Source organism: Hyaena hyaena, unplaced genomic scaffold (genome assembly GCF_003009895.1).
Source record: "Hyaena hyaena isolate Hyena2069 unplaced genomic scaffold, ASM300989v1 scaffold_347, whole genome shotgun sequence".
NCBI classification, from domain to species: domain Eukaryota; kingdom Metazoa; phylum Chordata; class Mammalia; order Carnivora; family Hyaenidae; genus Hyaena; species Hyaena hyaena.
In genome coordinates, this window is record NW_024080979.1 from 832,417 (window position 1) to 854,517 (window position 22,101).

Consider the following 22,101-nt stretch of genomic DNA (forward strand, 5'->3'; position numbering starts at 1 on the left):
TGTCAGGCTCTGTGCTGACAGCTCAGAGCCTGGAGCCTGCTTCATATTCTGTGTCTCCCTCTCTCTCTCTGCCCCTCTCCCGCTCACTCTCTGTCTCTCTCTTTCTTTCTCAAAAATAAATAAACATTTAAAAAAAATTTAGGGACACCTGGGTGGCTCAGTCAGTTAAGTGACCAACTTCAGCTCAGGTCACAATCTTGCGGTTTGTGGTTCAAGTCCCATGTCAGGCTCTGTGCTGACAGCTAGCTCAGAGCCTGGAGTCTGCTTCAGATTCTGTGTCTCCCTCCCTCTCTCTTTCTGCCCCTCCCGTGCTCACGTTCTGTCTCTCTCTCTCTCTCTCTCTCTCAAAAATAAATAAAAACATTAAAAAGAAGAATGGCAGCTCCTTCAAAATTCTTATTCTGCTTTCCCAGCTGCCCTGTGAGATCCTTACCACTTGTGATGCTCCACGGTTTGGCGGATGGGGCACCTCTGCCTCAGCTCCTCTTTGAAGGGAGGCAGTAGTGGTGGTGGTGTTTGCCACAAGGTGCCGGGAGACCAGCCAAGAGGCCCAGAGGTGGGGGGATGCCCCGGAGAGCTGCCCCGCTCTGTGACTTGTGTGTGAGCCGGGAAGCCACCGGGCTGCTTCAGCCACCACAGGTGCACCAGGCACAGGCAGAAGAGCTGTGTCCCCTCTCTTTTCTCTCCCATCTTTCTGCCTCCCAGCCCCCAATCCCCCACAGAACTTACAGACCTGTCATTAATTCAGGATAGGATCAACGTTACCCTGATCCTGCATTCCATCCATTTTCCATCATTTGGTGTTTTTTTCTTTCTAATATTTGTTTCATTAGTCAACCAGCACTGGAATTGTACTGGGTTGGCAGCACAGTCCAGGGGAAGGACCATCTGTCTGGTTTTGGTTTTATTTTGAGGGATTCCTGGGAGGAAGTGCTTTCTCCCCACAGGATAAATGGACCTGTGGTTTTCTTCCCGTGTGTCTCCTAGGCAGCATTCCCTGATCATTTTTCAGAAGTGATTGGCCCTGTAAGAAGAGCAACCAGAAGGCCCCATACAAACTGTCACCTGTGGTGTTTGATTCCAGAACGCTAGTCATTGTAAGACTCCACGTCAGTGGAATAGCAACCTTCTCTGGGTGCCAGTGGCACATGCAGGCCAGTCTCCAGCCAGCCAGCATTGGTGAGCAGAAAGAGATGGGCATATAATGCGGTGAACAGGGCACGGTCTGGGGAACAAGCCATAGCTACTCCTGGTTCATAATGAACCCATGCCCATCCTTCTTTCTTTCCTCCTGGGACTCAGGTACCTCACCTTCCCCTTTGGTTTATAATTTAGTTCAAAGCACAATATAATGAAGCTATCATGGCTTGGGGAGTTTCCTGTTTCAGGTGATAGCTCCTGACAAATGTCATGTAAATTAACCTGATCCCATAGCACCTAGGCCACATACAAGGGGGGAAAAATCACACAACCACCAAGTGGTAATTTAGGAGTGCAGTTTTAGTTTTCAGGTGCAAAAAGCAGTTGGGGGAGGCCTTACTGTTCTTTTATTTTTTGATTTCTGGTTTAGTTTATGATAGCCAGAGAATGTTAGCTCTAAGTTATCCATTTTAAAACTGAATGTTATTTCCTTTGTAACTAGTTAGCATGTGACCATTTTTTTAAAATGTGTCCCATGTGATTAGAAAATTTGCTTAATTTCTGTTTTGTGTACAAGATTCCACATATTTATTATTTTGCTGTTCAGATCTTATATCCTTACCATTTTTGTCTGTTTGTTCTATAATTTCTGAGAAAGGGGTTTTAAGTCTCCTACGATGGTTTTAAGTGTGTCAGTATCTCCTGGAACTTTGATGGCTTTTGATCTACAGTATTGAGGCTTTGCTGTTGGAGGCATATAGGTTTATGACACGTGGCTTTTATCAGATTAACTTTCCTACCCAGTTTTCTTTTGGTCAATATGTATTTACCTTACCTCTCTAGTCTTTTATTGTCAACTTTTCTGTGTCATCTTGTCTTGGACGGCTCTCTTGTAAACAGTAGATAGCTAGCTTTTGTAAAAGTCTGATCTGATAGTGTCTTTTAATAGGTTGAGTTTTATCTGTTTACATTTATTGTGATTACTTATATATTTGGACTTACTTCTGTCTTTTAATTTGTGTTTCTGATTACCTTGATTTTTATTTGCTTATTCTCTTTTCCTATCCGCCATTAAATTAGCAAAGTTTGCTCTTTTTTTCTTAAATAGTTTATTGTCAAGTTGGTTTCCATATAACACCCAGTGCTCATCCCAACAAGTGCCCTCCCTCATGCCTATCACCCCCCTTCCCCTCTCCGCCACTCCGATGAGTCCTCAGTTTGTTCTTAACATTCAAGAGTCTCTCATGGTTTGCCTTCCTCCCTCTCCCCCACTATTTTTCCCCTTCTTCTCCCCCATGGTCCTCCATTAACTTCCTCCTAATCCTCCTATACGTGCAAACATATGGTATCTGTCCTTCTCTGCCTGACTTATTTCGCTCAGCGTAACACGTTCTAGTTCCATTCATGTTGCTACACATGGCCATAGTTCATTCTTTCTCATTGCCATGTAGTATTCCATTGTATAGATAAACCACATCATCTTGATCCATTCATTAGTTGATGGACACTTAGGTTCTTTCCATGTTTTAGCTATTGTTGAGAGTGCTGCTGTGAACATTGGGGTTCATGGGCCCCTATGCATCAGCACTCCTGTATCCCTTGGGAAAATTCCTAGCAGTGCTACTGCTGGGTCATAGAGGAGTTCTATTGTTAATTTTTTGAGGAACCTCCACACTGTTTTCCAGAGGGGTTGCACCATTACATTCCCACCAACAGTGTAGGAGGGTGCCCATTTCTCCACATCCTCGCTAGCATCTAGAGTCTCCTGATTTGTTCATTTTAGCCACTCTGACTGGCATGAGGTAGTATCTCAGTGTGGTTTTGATTTGTATTTCCCTGATAATGAGGGACGCTGAGCATCATTTCGTGTGTCTGTTGGCCATCTGGATGTCCTCTTTGGAGAAGTGTCTGTTCATGTCTTCTGCCCATTTCTTCACTGGATTATTTGTTTTTGCCTGCAGCACAGGGAGAGCAGACCCAAAGGAGTGATTAAATTAGCAGAGTTTTCTTAACTTTCTCCCCATTTTTCATTTGCTAGTTTGACCACAATAGATTTTATTTTATTTCTACATCTATCTATATATAAATCTATTTTTCTAAATCTTATTTGGCAATTGCCAATAAGTAATTAACATGCATACTGAACAGTAATTTCTTTTCTAATAAAGGCATGGTTATCCAGCATCTCTGTGTCCTCAAGCAACACAAACACTTTTGCACACTTTTCTCTTAAGTCACCTGGTAATTACAATAAAGAATTGAAATCATGGCTCACAACATTGCCATGCATTCTGAGCCTGCTGACTCACAGGAGGATTAGAGGTACCCCAACTGACTTTTAAAACACGAACCTTTTGCTAATTCACTCTGTTTTACACCCTGGGGTAATCTTGGACATCTGTCAAGTTTAGAGTGATACATTCATTTCTAGTTTGTAAAAAATCTATCTCAAAAATATTTTTTAAGTTGTAGTTTAACTATTTTTGTACAAATCCCTCTAAAATCTCAAAGAAAGAAGGAGAGGGAGGGAGGGAGGGAGGAAGGAAGGAAGGAAGGAAGGGAGGGAGGGAGGGAGGGAGGATGGATGAATGGATGGATTTGTCTCTCAAGTTCCTGAAAATGTTCTGAAGTAGGACTGGACAAAAGAGACCTGAGAATCCTGTGCTCCACTGCAAGGGCCTGTTCCCATAAGTCCTATTCATCATGTGCAATGATTTTCAGTGAGAGAATGAAGGGGCTCCTCCCTGCTGACACCTGCTTACTTATCCCTTGAGTCTCAAACTTTGATGTGCAAGTGAATCCCCCAAGGGTTTGCGAAATGCTAAATTCTGCTAAAATGCAGATTCTGGATTCATGTAGGTCTGTATTTCTGACATGCTCCTGGGTGATGCTGGTGCTTTGGGTACACAGACCACATTTGAGTAACAAGTGGTTGGAGGATAAAATTCAGCTAGGAAGATTGGGGCTCCAGTCCTAGAGCAGGGTTCCATGATACCTCACAGAACAGCAGATAGCCCCAAAAATATTCTCTTTGAAGTGGTTTGGGATTCAGGACCATTCGAATTCAGAAAGTCTCCTTAAGGCTGTTAGGTCTGGAAGAGACCAGAATGAGCCTTCGATCTGTGCACCGTGAGTCCCTCTCGCCTCTGTCAGCTCTGTCTGCCTTCCCTCTGGAGATCCACCTGGCACACGCTTCAAGTCTCAGGCCTCTCACAGTGTCATCTAGATGTGACTCTGTGAGTCAGTGCCCCAAGAAACAGCCTGCCTGGGGCCAGGGGTAGGTTTCCTGGTATTTATGTTTAAGACAAGCTTTTAATAGAGATACACTTTTAAATAGTAACCAGGAAAAAGATTCTTCTTAACGGGTAGCCATTTATAGGACTCAGCTGTTGAAGCTCAAGGGTAGCATTAGGCTTAAGTTTAATCTTCTGTATACCATAATTTACAGCACCGAGTAAAGCATTGTACGTACAACTATTTCAGTCATTTGCTGTGATAAATAGCTATTGCTCTTGGCGGAACAGAAACACCATCTCTGCTTTCCATTTATGAATATTGAATGGTCTCGGGCAAGCTTTGGCTGTTTTTAAAGGGCAAATCCCCACTGATCGCAACTCCTTACTGGCCCAAAGTATAATTTCCCTGCTCCAAGCACCAGTCAGCCCTCAATATACATGTGTCCCGGTGAATACTGCACAGAGCACTCTGGACCATTCCAAGTGCATGTCCTCCTGATTTGCACCACATGCCTCAGGTTGTTTGGTAGAAGATTTCACTGGTGGCAGGAAGCCACTGACAGGGCTCAGGGAAATATCTTAAAGGTGATAATCTGATGCAGGAAAAATAAAAGGGACATGATTCTGTTGGATTCCTGACAGTGAGAAGGTGGTGTCAGCTAGGGAAATTGCAGCTAATGGGGGAGAAAATGTTAAGACGATAAATCCCTAGGGATCTGCTCTTTAGGAACTCTGAGACGCACATGCCTCCCACCAGACTTCCCTTCAGATACCTTATCCCCTGCCCTCTGGAAGGAGGCAAAATGGATATTCAAGTATGACACTTGGTAGAGTGAACAGCTTGTTTTGGGAAGTCCCCTGGGTCCAAGTCAGCTGGTCACCATAGACTCGGGCTTCTAGAAACTACCCCCTGAGCCCCTTTACTTCCCCCATGGGAATTTTCTGCACCAGGGATTAAAATCCTTAGAGTGGCCTTCCTTGATTTGTCTCACGTTTATGAGTACCCACTATGTGCCAAGCTTTGCATTGAATGGTGAGATAGAACTCAGAGGTGAGCATAAGGAGAGAGGGTGAACAAGGAAAGTAGCCCCCCGTGGCGTCCTTTTGAATGCTGTCACACAGACTGCCTTTTGGGGCCACTCCAAATCGCCACTTATCAGCAGCATCTCTGTAAGATGATTCCTTTGAATACAGAGATTAGAGGCTTCTGTTCTCACTACAGCCTTTCAGAGTGATCGTGTATATCTCTAGAGATATCTTCGATTTCTACAGTATTTTCCAGTTTACGAAGCACTTACTAGGCGCTTATTAATTTTCACTGTGATAACTGATGGATGCTGGTTTCCCTGATTTGGAAGCTCAGAGAAATTCAGCGACGTTCCTTACGTCACTGACTGATAGGGGCAGAGCTGGGATTAGTACTCAGGACTCCTGAATGTGACCTCAGTGCATTCTTCATGAACAGAGACCCCCCAGGGGGAAAAGACGCACAGCAGCTGCAAAATAATAGAGGCAGGTGTACCTTTATGCCACTTCCAACCTTTGCCATCTCTAACCCCAGACCTAGAGGTGACCAGCACATCGTCCGGCTTTGTCCTATCTGCCTCCCATGGGGTCCACGCTTTCTGTAATAACTCTTGGAAACACAGTCTTACCAGTTCTGAGTCTGAAGGAATAGTATTCAGTCTGCTTCGAGGCTAGGATCCACCCTTTCATTTCCTGGCCAGAAGATTCCATCAGAACAAAGTTACGGTCATTTTAGCAGCAGCTGTAGGCGTTTGGTTGTGTCCTGCATGAGAATAAATCCATTCAGCATTCTGATTAGTGACAACCAGTGCTGAGAGAATTGTGCGGGCCAGAAACTCCAAGTATGTGTTTCATGCATGTAAACCTACTAATGAGAATGGGGTTTGGCAGAAAGCTGAGCCCTCGTGTTCTGCCACCAGAGTTTAGAGTTGCTTGTTAGTATTCCGAGAGCTGGATTATAGACACAGATACAATACAGTTTGATCTTGATAACATCTCTCATTCCCAGGCCTCAGATAAGTCTGTTAAACAGGAAGATGGGAGGAAGCAATCTGGAGAGAGAATTGTATATAAGTGGCTCAGGAGACCTGGCAATTGACGACTCCTTTGCAGCCTTGCCGTGACCTCCCGCCTCTCTTTGCCCATCTGTGGAATGGTCATGGTGGTTATGCTCCGTGGTTATTCTTAGAAATGAATAACTTGAAAACGCCTTGGCGTGTGACTTGTGCTATAAATATGCCTTGCTGCCATGTGGAAAAAGGAGTTTTTAGCTGAAATGTATGATGGGGCGAGGCAGGGAACGTCAGTCGCTGGCAGCAGGGCACCTTGCCAGAGCCGGGAGAGGTGTGAGGGAGAGGAGCAGGTGCTTGTCTGAGGAAGAAGAACAAAGAGACCATCTATGAAGCAGTCTGGGGCAACATGGTGGAATGTTCAAAACAAACAAGCACAAAATAAACGCTTAAAAGTCTGGCTCAAATTTAGAAACGAATAGGGGACTGGAGATGAGCCTCTGTCTCTTCACATTGCAGGCTCTGTACTCCAGCTCCGGCCATCCACTGACTTCCAGAGGGTTGGGCCAGGGGCAGGAGGAAGACCTAGGCAAACCAGTGCCTGTGTGGGATTCAGCTGCTGTATTTGAAAGAGGACTGGATCAGGGAAGTGGCATGGGGGTTAGGCACAAGCCAGACCCTGGAGCCAAGCTACCTCGGTGGGCTGATGGCTCTGCTCCTCACCAGCCCTCAAGCTCTCCATGCCTCAGTTTTCTCATCTACAAAATGAGGCTGATATCAGTGCCTGTCTCAGAGGTGGTCAGGAAGCTAAAATGAGTAAACACGAGTGTAACGCTGAGAATGTACCCGGCATCTCTCTACATAAGCATGGTGAGGGCTTCTCCAGCCTTATGAACTCCAGCACATGGCAGAGAAGACACAGAAGCTGAATTGGCTGAGGAGAGTTCACCTCCAGAGGACTGAGTGTGTTGACCTTGAATTACATGGCCATTCCCAGAGAAGCAGCATCTGCTGGAAAGGAGAAGACTCGCAGCCAGATGACAGCCAGCCTTGGCTGGACCCCTGGCTGTATCCACAAAAGCAGATTCCTGTGGCCTGTGTCCTAGAAATTTTTGTCTGTTTATCTCACACAAGTCTGTCTTTCCCAGCATCATTTACTGATACTGTATCTCTGCTCTGGAATCCTACAGAATCATTCCCCTGTTATCTGTCTGCCTCAACATGGGAGAGATCCCCTCATCTGGAATTCCTGGCTAACGCCTGTCGTCCCACCTCACTGCGGTGTGTGGGCAGGTCTGCTCTCTGCTGCACACGTCTTCAGAGTGACCAGATTGCAGACTTTCAGAGCAAGTGTCTTTAAATCCACCGGTGAAAGGAGACAGCAATCATCTGCTGGCTGGTGTTTGCCAGAATGTGGCCTCATGACGGGATGAAGTGATGGCTCCTGGCATGAGAACCAGTTCCCCCTGGGCGTACACCCAGCCTGAACAGCTCCTTTAAAACCAGAAGCAATTTGTCATCTTTTGATTCTCTTCCAGCACTGTCCCTGTCACAGGTAGATAAATGAGGCGGCATATGGGTGTCCAAACGCGGGAACGTCTAATCCCCGCGGTTTCCCGCAGAGCCGTCACTCCGCAAGGATGGAGAGCACAGTGGGGTGGTCCCTGGCTCCTGGATTGTAACCATAAGCAAGTTTCTTCATCATGTGCCCCATTTATATGCATGAAACGCTTTCTCAGAACCTCCCAGCCCCCGGTGTGCCATTGATAGGTGCGTTTCTCATTTCAGAATCCTAAAATGAATCATACAATTGTGAGCGCAACTTCTTATGTCTCTAGCTCCACAGACTGCCACCAATCAAATCCGTGTCTCTGCAGAAGCCAACAAGCACCCCTGAATGAGAAGTAGATAGGGGTTGGGCTCGGTGTTCTAAAAAGCCTAAGTGACAGTGGGCCAGTGGGAAAGGAGGGTGTGTTTCAGTTCACCTCAAGTTCCATGCTCTGTAGATGGCTTGAAAGATAACCTTCTACACAGCCCACATGGACTGTCCACTTCCCTGGTGGTGTATAACTGAAGTCACCAGGTTATTTGCAAGGATGCAATAGGCGGGTGAGGCCCCGATGCCTCTTGCATCCCAAAACATGGGTGACCCGTGACTCCCTTGTCAGTGAAAGATAGTCCTGTGGGGTGGATGCACTCCCTTAGCCAGGGCAGGCCTGGTGCCCATGCCAGGGTCTGAGTGTGTCGTCGGTCCTGCCAGACAGCTTTGATGTCTTCTGTGGTCATCAGTCACACCCTTCACCCCCGTGGCTGCCGGATTAACTGGGCAGCTACAGTCACAAGAGCCCAGGCTTGGCTGGAACAACTCAAGTTCATCGCTAAGCACAGGAAAGTCATCTGGCCTGATAGTATTGCAGTGAGTCATTGACTGTCACTGAGGCACCCTGAGAAAGGAACAAATGTGGAGCCTTTTCTCAAAGCTAGATCTATTGAGCATGAAGCAGATTTCTCGCAGGCCCCCATAAGGGCTTTATGGCCAGCTCCTAATTATCTATGGTACTGGAGGAGAAATCTAGCATGACCTTTCACATTTAAAAATAAATCCCCCTATTGAAATTTACCCAGTGGTTTCTTACTAGAAATCTATTAGGGGAGGGTGTTATTTCCTTTTATGTTTTCCCATTGAACCAGTAGGTTTAATGAGCAACAAAATGACCTAGCAGGGCTGGGAATACAGCACAGGAGGGTAATTGGCAGAAGGTTAAGGGATGGGTCTGTGCCCCTTTCCTGCCTCTACTGACTGTGTTTGTTTGCTGCATCTACTTTATAAGGTCAGGAGAAGATCAAATGTAGAAATATCCCCAAGCCTAGCCAGAAGAAGCAAACAAAACATCTTAGCTGCTATGACTTATTTAGACTTATAGAAACTCTTACTTCATCGAGAGGATGGGTGCCTGGATGGCTCAGTGGCTTGGGCGTCTGACTTCAGCTCAGAGCATGATCTCACAGTCTGCTAGTTCGAATCCCACTTCAGGCTCTGCTGACAGCTCAGAACCTGGAGCCTACTTTGGATTCTGTGTCCCTTTCTCACGCTGCCCCTCCCTCGCTCATGCTCTGTCTTTCTCTCTCTCAAGGATAAATAAAACATTAAAAAAATTTTTTTAATCAAGAGGATGAAACGACAGACTAGTCTTCATAAAAGACAGGTGCGAATTTAAGTGAATATTTAAGGTAATTCTGTATTTCATTCATGCCGAAATCACATCATCTTTTTTTTTTTTTAAGCTTAAAAGTGTGAGCCAGCTGTGCATGATATATTAAACACACACGTTTACTTACTTTAGAAAAGTTACTATTTTGAGAGTATGATCATTCCTGGTGGGGAAAAACAGTTTTGGTGTGCCTCTTGTCCATTGAAAAGAGTTACATGTAAAGAATGATTTCCATTCCTTGGATTGGTGTCTTCAAATTCCTGCTTTCTTTTCAAGCATAGTCATAAAGCAAGAGAAGGGAAGACTGTGAACTGCATGAGGAAGGAGTTCTTTATCATTCCTCTTAGTTGCCCCAGAGTATCTGGCAAATAGGCACTCAGTCAATGTCTTATGAATGAAGGAATCAATAATTTAGGTTTTTAATCCTTTAAGTCAGTGATACTCAACCTTTAGCCATGCATCCGAATTATGTAGGAGGTTTGTTAAAACACAGACTGATGGGCCCCACCCTCAGAGTTTCTGATTCGGTGGGTCTGGGGTGGGACCTGAGAATGAACATTTTCATCAATCATCCAGACAATGCTGATGCTGTTGGCCAAGGACTGTACTTTTAGAACCACTGCTTTGGGGTCCATTCCACTGCTCAAGTCTACTGGTTTTCCACCTGTTTCAAGACTTCCAAGACATTGACATCTGTAGTTGTCTGACCTTGCCCTGGGGAACTAAGATAGATTTTGTAAAAATTACCAGGATTTAATCAGATAGAAAAGCAACCTGGATTTTTTTTTTTTTAATCAAAAACTACATTTTGGAGACTCTTGGGTGGCTCAGGTGGTTAAGCATCCGACTTGAGCTCAGGTCATGATCTTGTGGTTCCTGAATTTGAGCCCCATGTCAGGCTCTGTGCTGACAGCTCAGAGCCTGGAGCCTGCTTCAGATTCTGTGTCTCCCTCTCTCTCTGCCCCTCCCCCACCCACTTGCACTCTGTCTCTCTCTCTCAACAATAAATAAGCATTAAAAGAAAAAAAAAGAAAAAGAAAACTACATTTGTCCCTTGTATAATTATGAGAGATGTGAAAATCAGATTGCCACCTTCTTCTTAATTGTGGTCTCCGCTGGCATGACACCCCCAGTCCGGGGTTCACCTTGCAACACTTAAGCCAGACTGTGCCTCCATCCAGTTTGGGAATCTCTACTTAGTGTCAGAGGTGCTTAACTGCAAAGCTGAACCAAGACATGATCTTTTGCAGAAACTGCAGATGAGCAAAAAGGCTACAGGAGATGAGCATATGATACAAAAGGGAACAAGTTCCTTGCAAAGTCTCTTCATGCTGGCTGTTGGCCTGACTGAAGTCATTAGGCCCACGGGATTCAGAAACACAGGGGGGTTTCACGGCGTGAGGAAGGCTGCTTTTTGCAAAAAAAAGTCATGCTAGGTCCAGGTGTCATTTTGGATGGCAGGCAAAGAGCTAGAATTTCCAAACCCAGGCCCCTGTGAAGCTCCCCTCACTCCCTGCCACCAAGCATCCCCCTCTTTTCAGGAAAGAGTCATTGAGTCTGTGAGGACCCTCAGTAGACACCAGAGACAGGTCGCTAGAGGGTGCCCCAGGGATACCAGACTCCCTGAACAGAGAGAAGAGATCAAAATGGAACCTGAGAAGGCAGTTGAAGGGAAACAGGGGACCAAGACCTTCCATTGAAGTAGCGAGAGTGCATAAGTAACCTATTGGTATGTAACAAATGACCCCAACATCCGGCAGCTTCAAACCACAAGTATTTCTTGTCTTGCGCAGTCATGGGTCATGGACCTGGAGTGGTGTAGCTGGGTGGTTCTGGCTCAGGGACTCTCATGAGGTTGTGGTCCAGCTGTCATCTGTGAGCTGCTGTCATCTGAAGGCTCGGCTGGGACCCTCTTCCAGGATGGCGACCTTACCTGGCCGTAGGCCTCTCCACAGGGCCGCTCACAACATAGCGATTAACTTCCCCCAGAGCCAACACTCTGAGAGAGAGAGGAAGCCAGAATGCTAAAACAAGTCCCTCAAGCCCCACTCAAGGGGAAAGGAATGAGGCGTCACCTGTTGAAGGAGGTATGCTGCTGCAGAGCGAGCCCCTTTCATCCACTTCTTGCCAGGCCCAGAAAAACACAAAAATAATTGATACAGAGAGGGCTGTGGCATATTTGCCCAATCAGGCTGAGGAGAGGTGGTTGTGGAGAGGAAAGGGCACTGGAAGCTCTGCGGGCTTTGAGCCCACTATCCCATAGGGGTTGGAGCTCATAGAAGTCCCGTAGAAGTCGTGCAGGCCACTTCTCTCTTCAGGCCGGGGGCTACTTTGCTTACAAGGGACTGAAGTCGCCTGTGAGTCCCAAGGCTCAGGTTTGGTTCCGGAGAAGAGGAAGAAGGGGCTCCTACTGAAAGCCCTCTCTGCACTGGAGATGAGGCATCTTCCAGGTCATCTGGCTTGCGGGTCCCCGTAGGCAAAGAAGGGCAATTCCAGGCAGATGCAATGTCCTGCAGTAAAGGGGAGCTTTTGGGCTGTGCCTTCCAGGAAGGAGATTTGGGGTAGTGGGGGTGTTAGGAAGCAGGAGAGGGGAGCCCCACTCTTTTTTTTTTTTTTTTTTTTTAAATTGACCTCAGTTGGGATGATGGCTCGCACTGCTAGGCACAGCAGCAGCCAGCCCTTCGTGGCTTTGGCTCCTGGGTTGCACGCAAAGACTCTCCCATGGGGCCGCATGTTTATGTTGGCCACCCAGGCTGCGTGAGTGGATCCTGTTTAGCAGTCTTCTTTTGAAGATGCAGAACCATTGGTGGCCATATTGTACTGTGTCTGTTCTTATCTCCCCTATCATCCCCAGGGAATAAGCTAATCAAACTTGCTGATGATTTTACACCAAGAAGGAGATAGCTAATAACTTGGATGACAAGTATTAGAATACAATGTGATGTGGATAAATTGGGTCCGTGTATTAAGGGCTATAAAATGAGATTCCATCAAGGCATGAATAATGGTGCCTGTGGAAAGGATTAATCAAATGCCCCATTAAAAGGTATGGGAATTCTGGTCAGACAGCCCCAGTTTAATTACACTCCGGCCCCCACCCCGCCCTCTCACTCGGTTCCCTCTGAAGCTGCTTTCTGCTAAGAGAAATGTGGGAAGGAGTTTAGAGGAAATTATAGAAAAATTGGGACATACGTTTTGATAGAACAAGATCATGAAGACAGATTTAAGCAACCAGTGTTTAATTTAGAGAAAAGAGATAAGGCAATTGGCATGAGTAATCATTTACAAATGTAATTTCCAAAGGAGCCCTGTTGATACCATTCAGCAAATGCCAACAAAGCATTTACTTTCCAAAGGGAGAAAGCAAGACAACAAGACAAATGAAGGCAACTCCAGAAATGGACCAGAGAGCAGCCAAGCCATTGGGAAGAATCAGGTGTGAGAATGGACAGTGCAGAAGGTAGACACAACATCTGAAAGATCTTGGAGGACCAGCATTGTCTGGAGAAGGCTTCCTGGAAGAGGAGACTCCAGCAGAGCCCTGCAGTATGGACAAGCTCGCATGTACTACAAATTCGTGAGCACACTCTGGTGACAGGGTTTAGGGAGAAAATGGGCTTGAGCAGAGCAGGGGGCATCTGTGGGATTCTTCTCTCCATTTCCACCACCACCACTACCACCACCCTGGTCCAAGCTGTCATCACGTCTCACTTGGACAAGTACAAAAGCATTTCATCTGTTTTCCCTGCTTCCACTCTTGTTCCTCTACAGTCCACTCCGCACGCAAAAGTCAGAATCAAAAAGCAAAGTTAATCATATCACTCTCTTGACTTGTGGCTTCCCATTGCTTTTAAGCTACAAGTAAATGATTATCATGGCTATAAAGTTTTGCATGGTCTGAGCTACATCCTATGCCAGGCCCCCTTTCGCTCTATATGCCAATGAAGTTGACCTTAAGAGTTTCAGCACATTGGATCCTACTGCCACAGGGCCCTTGCACATGCTTTTCCTCCTCTGTATGGTTTTTTTTTCTTCCCATCTTCCTGAAGCCAACTCTGACTCATTCTTCAGAATACATCTTAATGATTACTTCCTCCTGGAAGAGTTCTCTCGTTTTCATAACTAAGTCAGCACTCTCTTATACCTCAAAAACAAATGTTCATTGTGTGACTATATGATTAATATTTATTTCCCCCACCAGGCCACATATGTGAGAGGGAAGGGACCCAGTCTTGGAATTCCCCAGAGCCTAGCATAGTCTCAAGAAATATATATCGACTGGATCATGACATTTAATTAGGAACAGTATGTATGACTAGTGGAGAAATTACGCTTGACCAGTAGGAGAGTGCCGTTGTGAATCCTTACTGGGATGAAAACCAGAATTCATGTTCAGACTCTGCCACCTGCTGGTTGTGCTGTTGTAAATAAATCACAGGTCCTCTCAGGGCCTGTTTCCTCACCTCTCACATGGGGGTACCAACAGCCACCTCACATAGTTGTGATAAGAAATTAATGAAATAATACATATAAGCATTTTTTAACTGTAAAAGCAGGTGTAAACATACTTTGTCATTTTTTTCCAGTGCTTGTCATTAACTATCGGATGGATGGATGGATGGATGGATGGATGGATGGGCAGAAGGAAGGATGGATGGATAGATGGAGGGAGGGATGGATGGATGGAGGGAGGGATGGAGGGATGGAGGGATGGGCAAATGGATGCAAGGATGGAAGGATAGAGTGATGGATGGAAGGAAGGAAGGACAGAAGGAAGGATAGATGGATGGGTGGAGGGAGGGAGGGAGGATGGATGGACAAATGAATGAATAGATGGAAGGATGGAGGGATAGAAGGAAGGAAGGAAGGTTGGATGGATGAATGGATGGATGGACAAACAGATGGATGTACAAACAAATAGATGGAAAAAGGGATAGATGAACAGTTAGGGAGCCACTGTGAAAGCCAGGAGGGGAACCAGGCACACAAATAGCATGATGAAAGCCAAAAGAGGATGAAATTTCAAGAAGCAGAAGGAGGCTTATTGATGGACCACAACATCACATAGAGCAGAACAGGCAGGAAAATGGGGTGGGGGGGAATCTTTTTACCTCAGGCAGAGGGAAGTCATTGGTGACCTCAGGATAGGTCCATCTCAGCTGTTTCACATTGCCTGTGCTTTCAATGACATGCTTTAATTGTAACTTAATCCCATTACTGATTTTTGTCTTTTTGGGAGAAAAATCAAATTGATTTGCACATGCAACAAAATTGGTGAGATTACTCCAGCTGCTGCCAGCAGGTGCTGACAAGTAAAGAAGTGAATGTCAGAGCATAAGAAAATACACTAAACATTTATTTTAATAAGGCCTAGTAAACCTTAGTTATTTATTAAATTGCCATGGATAATTAGGTTTCAGTTTCCAGGGTTGTTTCATTGTTAACTCCCTGTGTTCCAGTAGGAGGAACAGGGCTGGATGTGTGGGCAGAAACCTGTGGTGTGAGATCTGTCCGAGGGCAGTTTCACTACCAAGAGCCTTTTGGGGTCTCTGATTACATCTCACTTCCTACCACAACCATCCACACAGGGTAAGTCATCCTAACACACATGCATACACGCACACACACGCACACATACTAGCTAAGCACATGGTCCTTTGGAGTGGCTACTCCTCCAACATGGCAGCTTAGCCTCCCCCTGCCAGGCACTGATCCAACCAGTTTGTCTGTGCGCGGGCCCCAGGAGCGAGCAACCCAGGCTGAGCCTGAGCCTGATGCTTTTCATCTCGGGCAGACTCCCAATGAGTAAGAAACATAATGAGGGATGTCTGGCTGGCTCTGCCAGAAGAGCATGCGACCCTTGATCTCATGGGTTTGAGCCCCACATTGGGTGTAGAGATTACTAAAGTAAGACATAAGGAGTACATGAAAGTCCAATGGCTATTTCCATATTCCTCTTCACCCCCCACCCCCGTGCTCCCAACCTGGCTGACAAAACTAGATCCTAGATAGGAAAAAAGCTAAGAACAAACTAGAAGAAAGGGCCACTAGTTTGTGGTGTGGAACATGGGTCTGTGGAATAGGGAGGTGTTATTCAAGAAGACTTAAAGATGGCTCAGGAAGGGTTTGAAGACCCCGCTCCAGTGCCTCTTCAGCATGATGCTTCAAGAGCGTGTTGCCCATCTAAAGACAGATCCGTGCATGTCTCTCCCTCTTCCCTATATGTCCCAGATCCAGAACTTTCTTTGATTCAAATGCAAAAGTGGTTTCCTATGAACTGATGCACACAGTTTGCCAAGAAGGAATGCCCCCAGGCCCTGGTCCGTGTATAAATGGCACTGTCCCTGCAAGTCCTGTTAGGTTCCAGCCTGGGAAGTGTGAGAGGTATGAAGCAAAGACCTCACACCCGCTTTCAGTGGTAGACCCTCCTGGGGCAGCTGGGTGGTCAGTGGGAAAGGGGGGCTGGCTACAGGCAGGGCGGGGCCCGCTCCCACAGCTGCATGGTCAGGGGCAACAGAGCTAGGTCCTGTGACCACTGATCTGTCCTCCCTCTGGCCCACCAAAGGAGTAGGCCCCAAAGCTCCTGAGTCCTTCTTATGTCCAAAAACACAAGGGCAGAATCTCCCATTTCAGACAGAAGAGCGTGGTGCTTTAGACCTGGGTCCGGAGATGGGAGCACAGCTCAGCTCTGCCTCGCCTGGTTCCCGCCCTCTCCTGGCTGAAATCTCTTGTGTGGAAAATGTAGAAAATGCTCCCTCAGAGAGGCTTTGGAAAGATAAAATGCCATGAGGCACATAACATGCTTAGACTGAGCCCAGCCCAGCCTGGGAAGTGAATTAACAGAAGCAGGGGAGCCATGGTAGATTTAACGCCCTTTCCAGGTTGGGATCTGCCTGTGGACATCACCACTGGGCCCCAGCTCAGCCCACCCTTCAGGAAGGTCAGACACTGGGTGGCCCTTCGAGGGCGAAGTTGGAGAACTTAGAAAGAGAGGATTCCATGGTGGAGTTTGGGGTACAGGATAGGGACAAGAAAAGCGTTCGAGGAAGAACTCTGTGGAATTCCTAGTGCCCCAGAGATGGGCCCAGAGGAGCAGCTGCGGAGGCCAGGACTCAGGCTGGAGCCCCAGCAGGAAGGAGTTCAAAGGAGTATCAGACCTTTCAGAAAGGTAGCCTGGGACAGGAACTAAGAATGAGAAAAAAGCTTTTGAATCATACTTGCCTTTTCAGTGACAGTGAATTCGAATTAATTCGGTCTTAGAATTTTTAATACACTTATTGTCATCATTATACCCTAAAGCATTGTACCAAATTGGAACTCACTTAGAGTCTACACTCTAAGAGCAGGAACCCAATCTTGCAAGCAGATTTGAAAAACTCCTGGGGCACCTGAGTGGCTCAGTCAGTTAAGCCTGTGACTCTTGATTTTGGCTCAGGTCATGATCTCACATTTTGTGAGATCCAGCCCATCGAGCTCTGTGCTGACAGTGCCTGCTTGGGATTCTCTCTCTCTCTCTCTCTCTCTCTCTCTCACTCTCTCACTCACTTTCTCCCTCCTACCCTGTTTACATACGTACTCTCCTGTGCTCTCTCTCTCTCTCTTTTTCTCTCTCAACATAAATAAATAAACTTAAAAAAAAAAAAAAAAGAAAAGTAAAACACATGAGCCCAGGAAAGAAATCATTCTGTCTGTCCAGTGTGCATTAAGTTCTTCCAATTCTCCCCGCTCCTTCCCGTTCCTGCATTCTCCCTGCCGTTACCAGGGAGGAGGACACACCATCCTGATTGCCTTCACAATAAAACCCCTGAGAGACCCAAGTAAGAAATACGGACAGAGAATATGATCAATTCAGGTCTCTGCTTAATTTCTTCTCTTCCCCTCTGACATCTTTCAGGGCCCTTCTGTGGCTCTAGACAATTGTGATAAAGTTCTCAAGGTAGCATGGGGGAGCCTATTGAGTTTCAAGGGTGCCTTGAGTTTTGAATTTTTTCTTGTATCCATCAATTTGGGAGCTTTTTCTTTCTGTGCAAATCAAAACAGACCCCACGTGTATTTAATTTAAAAAAAAATTTTCACGTTTATTTTTGAAAGAGAGAGAGACAAATCGTGCATCAGGGAAGGTCAGAGAGAGAGGGAGACATGGAATCTGAAACACGCTCCAGGCTCAGGGCTATCAGCACAGAGCCCAACATGGGGCTCAAATTCACGAAACGTGAGATCATGACCTGAGCCGAAGTTGGATGCTAAACCAACTCAGCCACCCAGGCGCCCTGAATGTTAAGTGTTAAAAAGCCAGGGCGCCTGGGTGGCTCAGTCAGTTAAGGGTCCAACTTTGGCTCAGGTCATGATCTCACAGTTTGTGGGTTCAAGCACCGCTTCTGGCTCTGTGTTGACAGCTAGCTCAGAGTTTGGAGCCTGTCTTCGGATTCTGTGTCTCCCTCTCTCTCTGACCCTCCCCTGCTCATGCTGTCTCTCTCTCTCTCTCAGAAATAAGTAAAACATTAAAAAAAAATTATGTTAAGTGTTAAAAAGCCTCTCGCCTCCCAGTACGACACTGCTCATTTCTTTTGTCCATTTTGTGGTGCTGTCACCCTGGAGTATGCAATTTAAGGTCCTGGACTTAGGACATCTAGAGGTCACCATTAAGTGCACGTGCTCTTAATTAAGTCAGTATTTAATAAAACCTTTGAAAATGCTAATGATTATGCTTGTGGGATGGTCTGCTGAGATTAGAGAAAGGAAAAACTTTGTAAGTGTAACTTTTCTTGCTCCAAACCATAAGTAAATGGCCAGATCTAATCTTCCCTTCATCTATCATTTATATGTATTACATTTGGGGAGTCTGGTTAGTGGTCTGCATTCCTTCGGGTTTTGTTACATCCAGGCTCCTATTATACAATCATCTTTGATAAAGCTTAACAGTATACAACCCTGGGCCTTGGAGCCTAGCGCGATGCCAAACCCCATTCCAAATGTGTTCCTACAGCAGCAAACTATATTGAAAGGTATTAAAGAGAAGAACTCCCCAGTCACTTCCAATTGCAGGAAAAAAAAATGTCATAAATCACTAGTTCCACAGAGAGCTCCCCAGATCACATTCTCTTCCTGTCCCATCACCACTGTTGTGGGAAAACGAGCATGGTGGGGGGTGCCCTCCTGAAAAACATGGCCTGCATGCAGGGTTTTTCTCAAGCAGGTGATTACTCGCATTAAGAATGAGTGCATTCGGGGCACCTGGGTGGCTGAGTCAGGTGAGCGTCTGACTTTGGCTCAGGTCATGATCTCAGGGTTCGTGGGTTCGACCCTGTGTTGGGCTCTGTGCTGACAGCTCAGAGCCTGGAGCCTGCTTCAGATTCTGTGTCTCCCTCTCTCTGTCCCTACCTTGCTTAAGCTCTGTCTCTCAAAAATAAATATTTAAATAATTTATGAATGAGGGGTGCCTGGGTAGCTCAGTCGGTTAAGCATCCGACTTCGGCTCAGGTCATGATCTCATGGTTGGTGGGTTCGAGCCCCGCGTCGGGCTCTGTGCTGACAGCTACCTCAGAGCCTGGAGCCTGTCTTCGGATTCTGTGTCTCCCTCTCTCTCTGACCCTCCCCTGCTCATGTGGTGTCTATCTCTCTCTAAAAAATAAATAAAACATTAAAAAAAAATTAAGAATGAGTGCATGTGGATGTGTTGCCATGCACCAAGGAATATCCAGATGTTAGAGAACTGAGGATTTGGTGGCCTGAGTCTCCAAAAGATAATTTGTAAGGAAAAGGCGGAGATGGAAAAGCTTAGAAGAAGCTTACAAGGCATCTAAAACATGGGCAAGACTAACCTGCGGTGGCTAAGGACATTGGGTGATGAAACCATAAGTAAACACAAGGAGCTGAAGACTGGAAGTTAGGAGTGCGGTTGCTTTTGGGGGCCGCTGGGGGAGGCTGCAGTTGGGACAGATGCGTGGAGGGGCTTCTGGGGTGGCCGGCAAAGTCCTCCTCCTTCACCTGGCATCGTTCCCCGTGCGATCCATTTGTTTTGTGTGGTTTTGAGTGTTGCTTTTACAATAGAAGCTTCTATTTTAATGAGTCCACTTGGGGTTCCTCTTACCTACCTTGCCACAATTTGGCTTTGGCGGAGGGCAGTGGAGTTGTCTCTTCTTTTTCTCACTGGGAGGAAAATGGTAGATCCAGCCGGGAATTCTCCAGTGGGGCTGTCTGGCAGCTCAGTCAGCAATGGGCCTGGGGGTGGAGATTTTTTGGGTTCCGGCTACTGAATTCCTCTGCTTTTGCTTTCCTCTCTGCTTTTTGTTTATATAGCTAATTACCTAGTTAATTGCTTTTGTGATGGAATAAGCACCTGTGAACCCACCTTCCCTAAACCCTAAACAAAAGCTGATCCGCTCCTGCCCTTCCTCCTCCCTGATCTTTGGTAATCTTTAAAGGCCACAGAGATTTCCTTAGGGGAACTCACCCCTGCCATGAGCCACTACTTTCTCCCCCTCATTGTCCCTGGAAATGCCAGTCTGAAGCGACCACCCTTGTGGGTGTACATTTTAGGTGATTTTAGGGTGACCTCTGACCTCTCTCCATCCAGCAGAGGCATCGCCCTTTACCTGAAGGCTTTCACCCCTGTTAAGTGTAGCTCCACCAGAGCACTGAGCCCCTTTGCATGAATAAATTAGGTGAGAGCTAGTTTCAACAGGGGTCAAAGTTGTGAAGAGTAGGACTCTTGAAACCTGAGATGGGAGCACAGTGAGGGGCACCCAGAAGAGGGGTGAGTGGTGGGAATTTACCTTTTCTCCTTCTTAGAACTGGCCCCAACATGTTGATTTTTCTCAGCTAACTCTAGGATCCCACTAAAACACGTTTGCCTCTGTCCCTGCGGCTGCATGAAGCCAGTTCTCCAACTCTTTCTGTGCATAAGCCTGAATCCAAACCTGTCTGGGAAAGAAAGGCAGGGACCTCATCTGGTTTTGCTCACCATTCAGTTCTCAACCCCTAGCACAATGCTTGGCACTTAGTAGGTGTTCAGTAAACAAGACGGAAAAACGTATGAATAAACACGGGACCAGGCCAACAACCAGCTTGTAGCAGGAAAGAGCGCACAGAGACCTCCCAAGAGGAGCAGTGAGAAAGAGACTGCTGTCACTCTGCAGGCTTTTGGGGTCACCTGTCCCCTCACTTCCACCGCTGGGCGTTTTCTCAACAGCAGCCTAGATAGGATCAGCCACTTCTGTGCCTCCCTGTCCTCAGCGAGGGAGTGGGCCAGTACCTGGTTCTTGAGAAGTACCAACTCTTACCACATTGTCTCCCTGTTGGACAGCACTGCTGGGGCCCTGAGAGTATTTCCCCACACACTGTCTAATCTGCACTACACAGTAACCCATGAAGTAGGGAACTCCCACTTTACAGAGGAGGAAACTTTTGAAGGGCAGAACTGTATCTAGAACCTGGAACTTTGAATTTTCTTTTTAATGTTTATTTATTTTTGAGAGACAGAGACCAAGCACGAGGGGGGGTAGGGACAGAGAGAGAGGGAGACAGAATCTGAAGCAGGCTCCAGGCTCCCAGCTGTCAACACAGAGCCCGAGGTGGGGCTGGAACCCACAAACCGTGAGATCATGACCTGAGCCAAAGTCGGACACTTCAACTGACTGAGCCACCCAGGCGCCCCTAGAACCCGGAATCTTGGATCCCTGGATCCAGTATCCTTCTGCAGCCCTGTCTTAGGCGCTGAGATCCAAATAAAGGGGGATCAAGAGCCAGCCTCACCCTCAAGAAGCTTAAAATCCAGTCTGAGCACAGAAAACACCCCTACACAGTAAACACAGTGACTGAACATACTGGAGCTCTGCCTGATCCTTCCCCGGGTTAACTTCACAGAGATGCTGTGAAAGATTCCTAATGCTGTTTCTCAGAAAGTTTTTCTCTGGAAACTCATTTTACACAGCATGGAATGGGGTGGCTCAGCAGTCCTCAACTGTCTGCTGTAATGGGGAGGAAAAAGGGAGCAGAAATAACAGAAACCCAAAGGAAATCCAAAACACCCTCTTTTGACCAACTGTGTCAATCTCACCCTTCAGCAGACCTCATTAGAACAACCCCATTGTGGATAAGAAAAAGAAAGCAAAGGGTCTAATCCACAATCGATTCCCTGTAACAGAGTTACTGCCCGGCACACAGAAATGCCCTTGCTTTTGGACCGACTTCCCCTCTCTTCTGATGCTCCCTATGACCCCATGCAGGCCGTGGGGCTGATACCTGGAAACGTTGCTCAGGGCCCCGCAGCTTATTGGTGGCAGTGCTGGAACTTGAACCCGAGCTCCTTCCGGCACCCACCTCTTTTCTCGCTTTTTCTCCACAGTGGCCTCTGATGTCTTCCTCTTTCAGCCATCCTTGAGAAAGACCCAGCAGTGGCCGCTCCACCACCCGTGAACTCACAGTGCTGACTCTCACCAACCCTTGCTCATATTACGTTGGTTAAGTGCTCACTGA

At 46.7% G+C, this 22,101-nt stretch overlaps 1 protein-coding gene across 7 annotated transcripts in view; it reads left to right on the forward strand.

Annotated features, from left to right (window-relative positions):
- Positions 1 to 22,101, forward strand: part of ATXN7L1 (ataxin 7 like 1) — a 249,829-nt gene that overhangs the window by 104,081 nt on the left and 123,647 nt on the right. Inside the window, exon 4 of one of the 7 annotated variants that reach the window (XM_039249797.1) lies at positions 12,981 to 14,179. The exons of the other annotated variants lie outside the window; for them this stretch is intronic. Coding sequence (XP_039105728.1) covers positions 12,981 to 13,066 — 86 coding nt within the window. The 3' untranslated portion in view covers positions 13,067 to 14,179. Of the gene's footprint in view, positions 1 to 12,980; positions 14,180 to 22,101 lie in introns of those variants that run through there. 7 annotated transcript variants of the gene reach the window in all.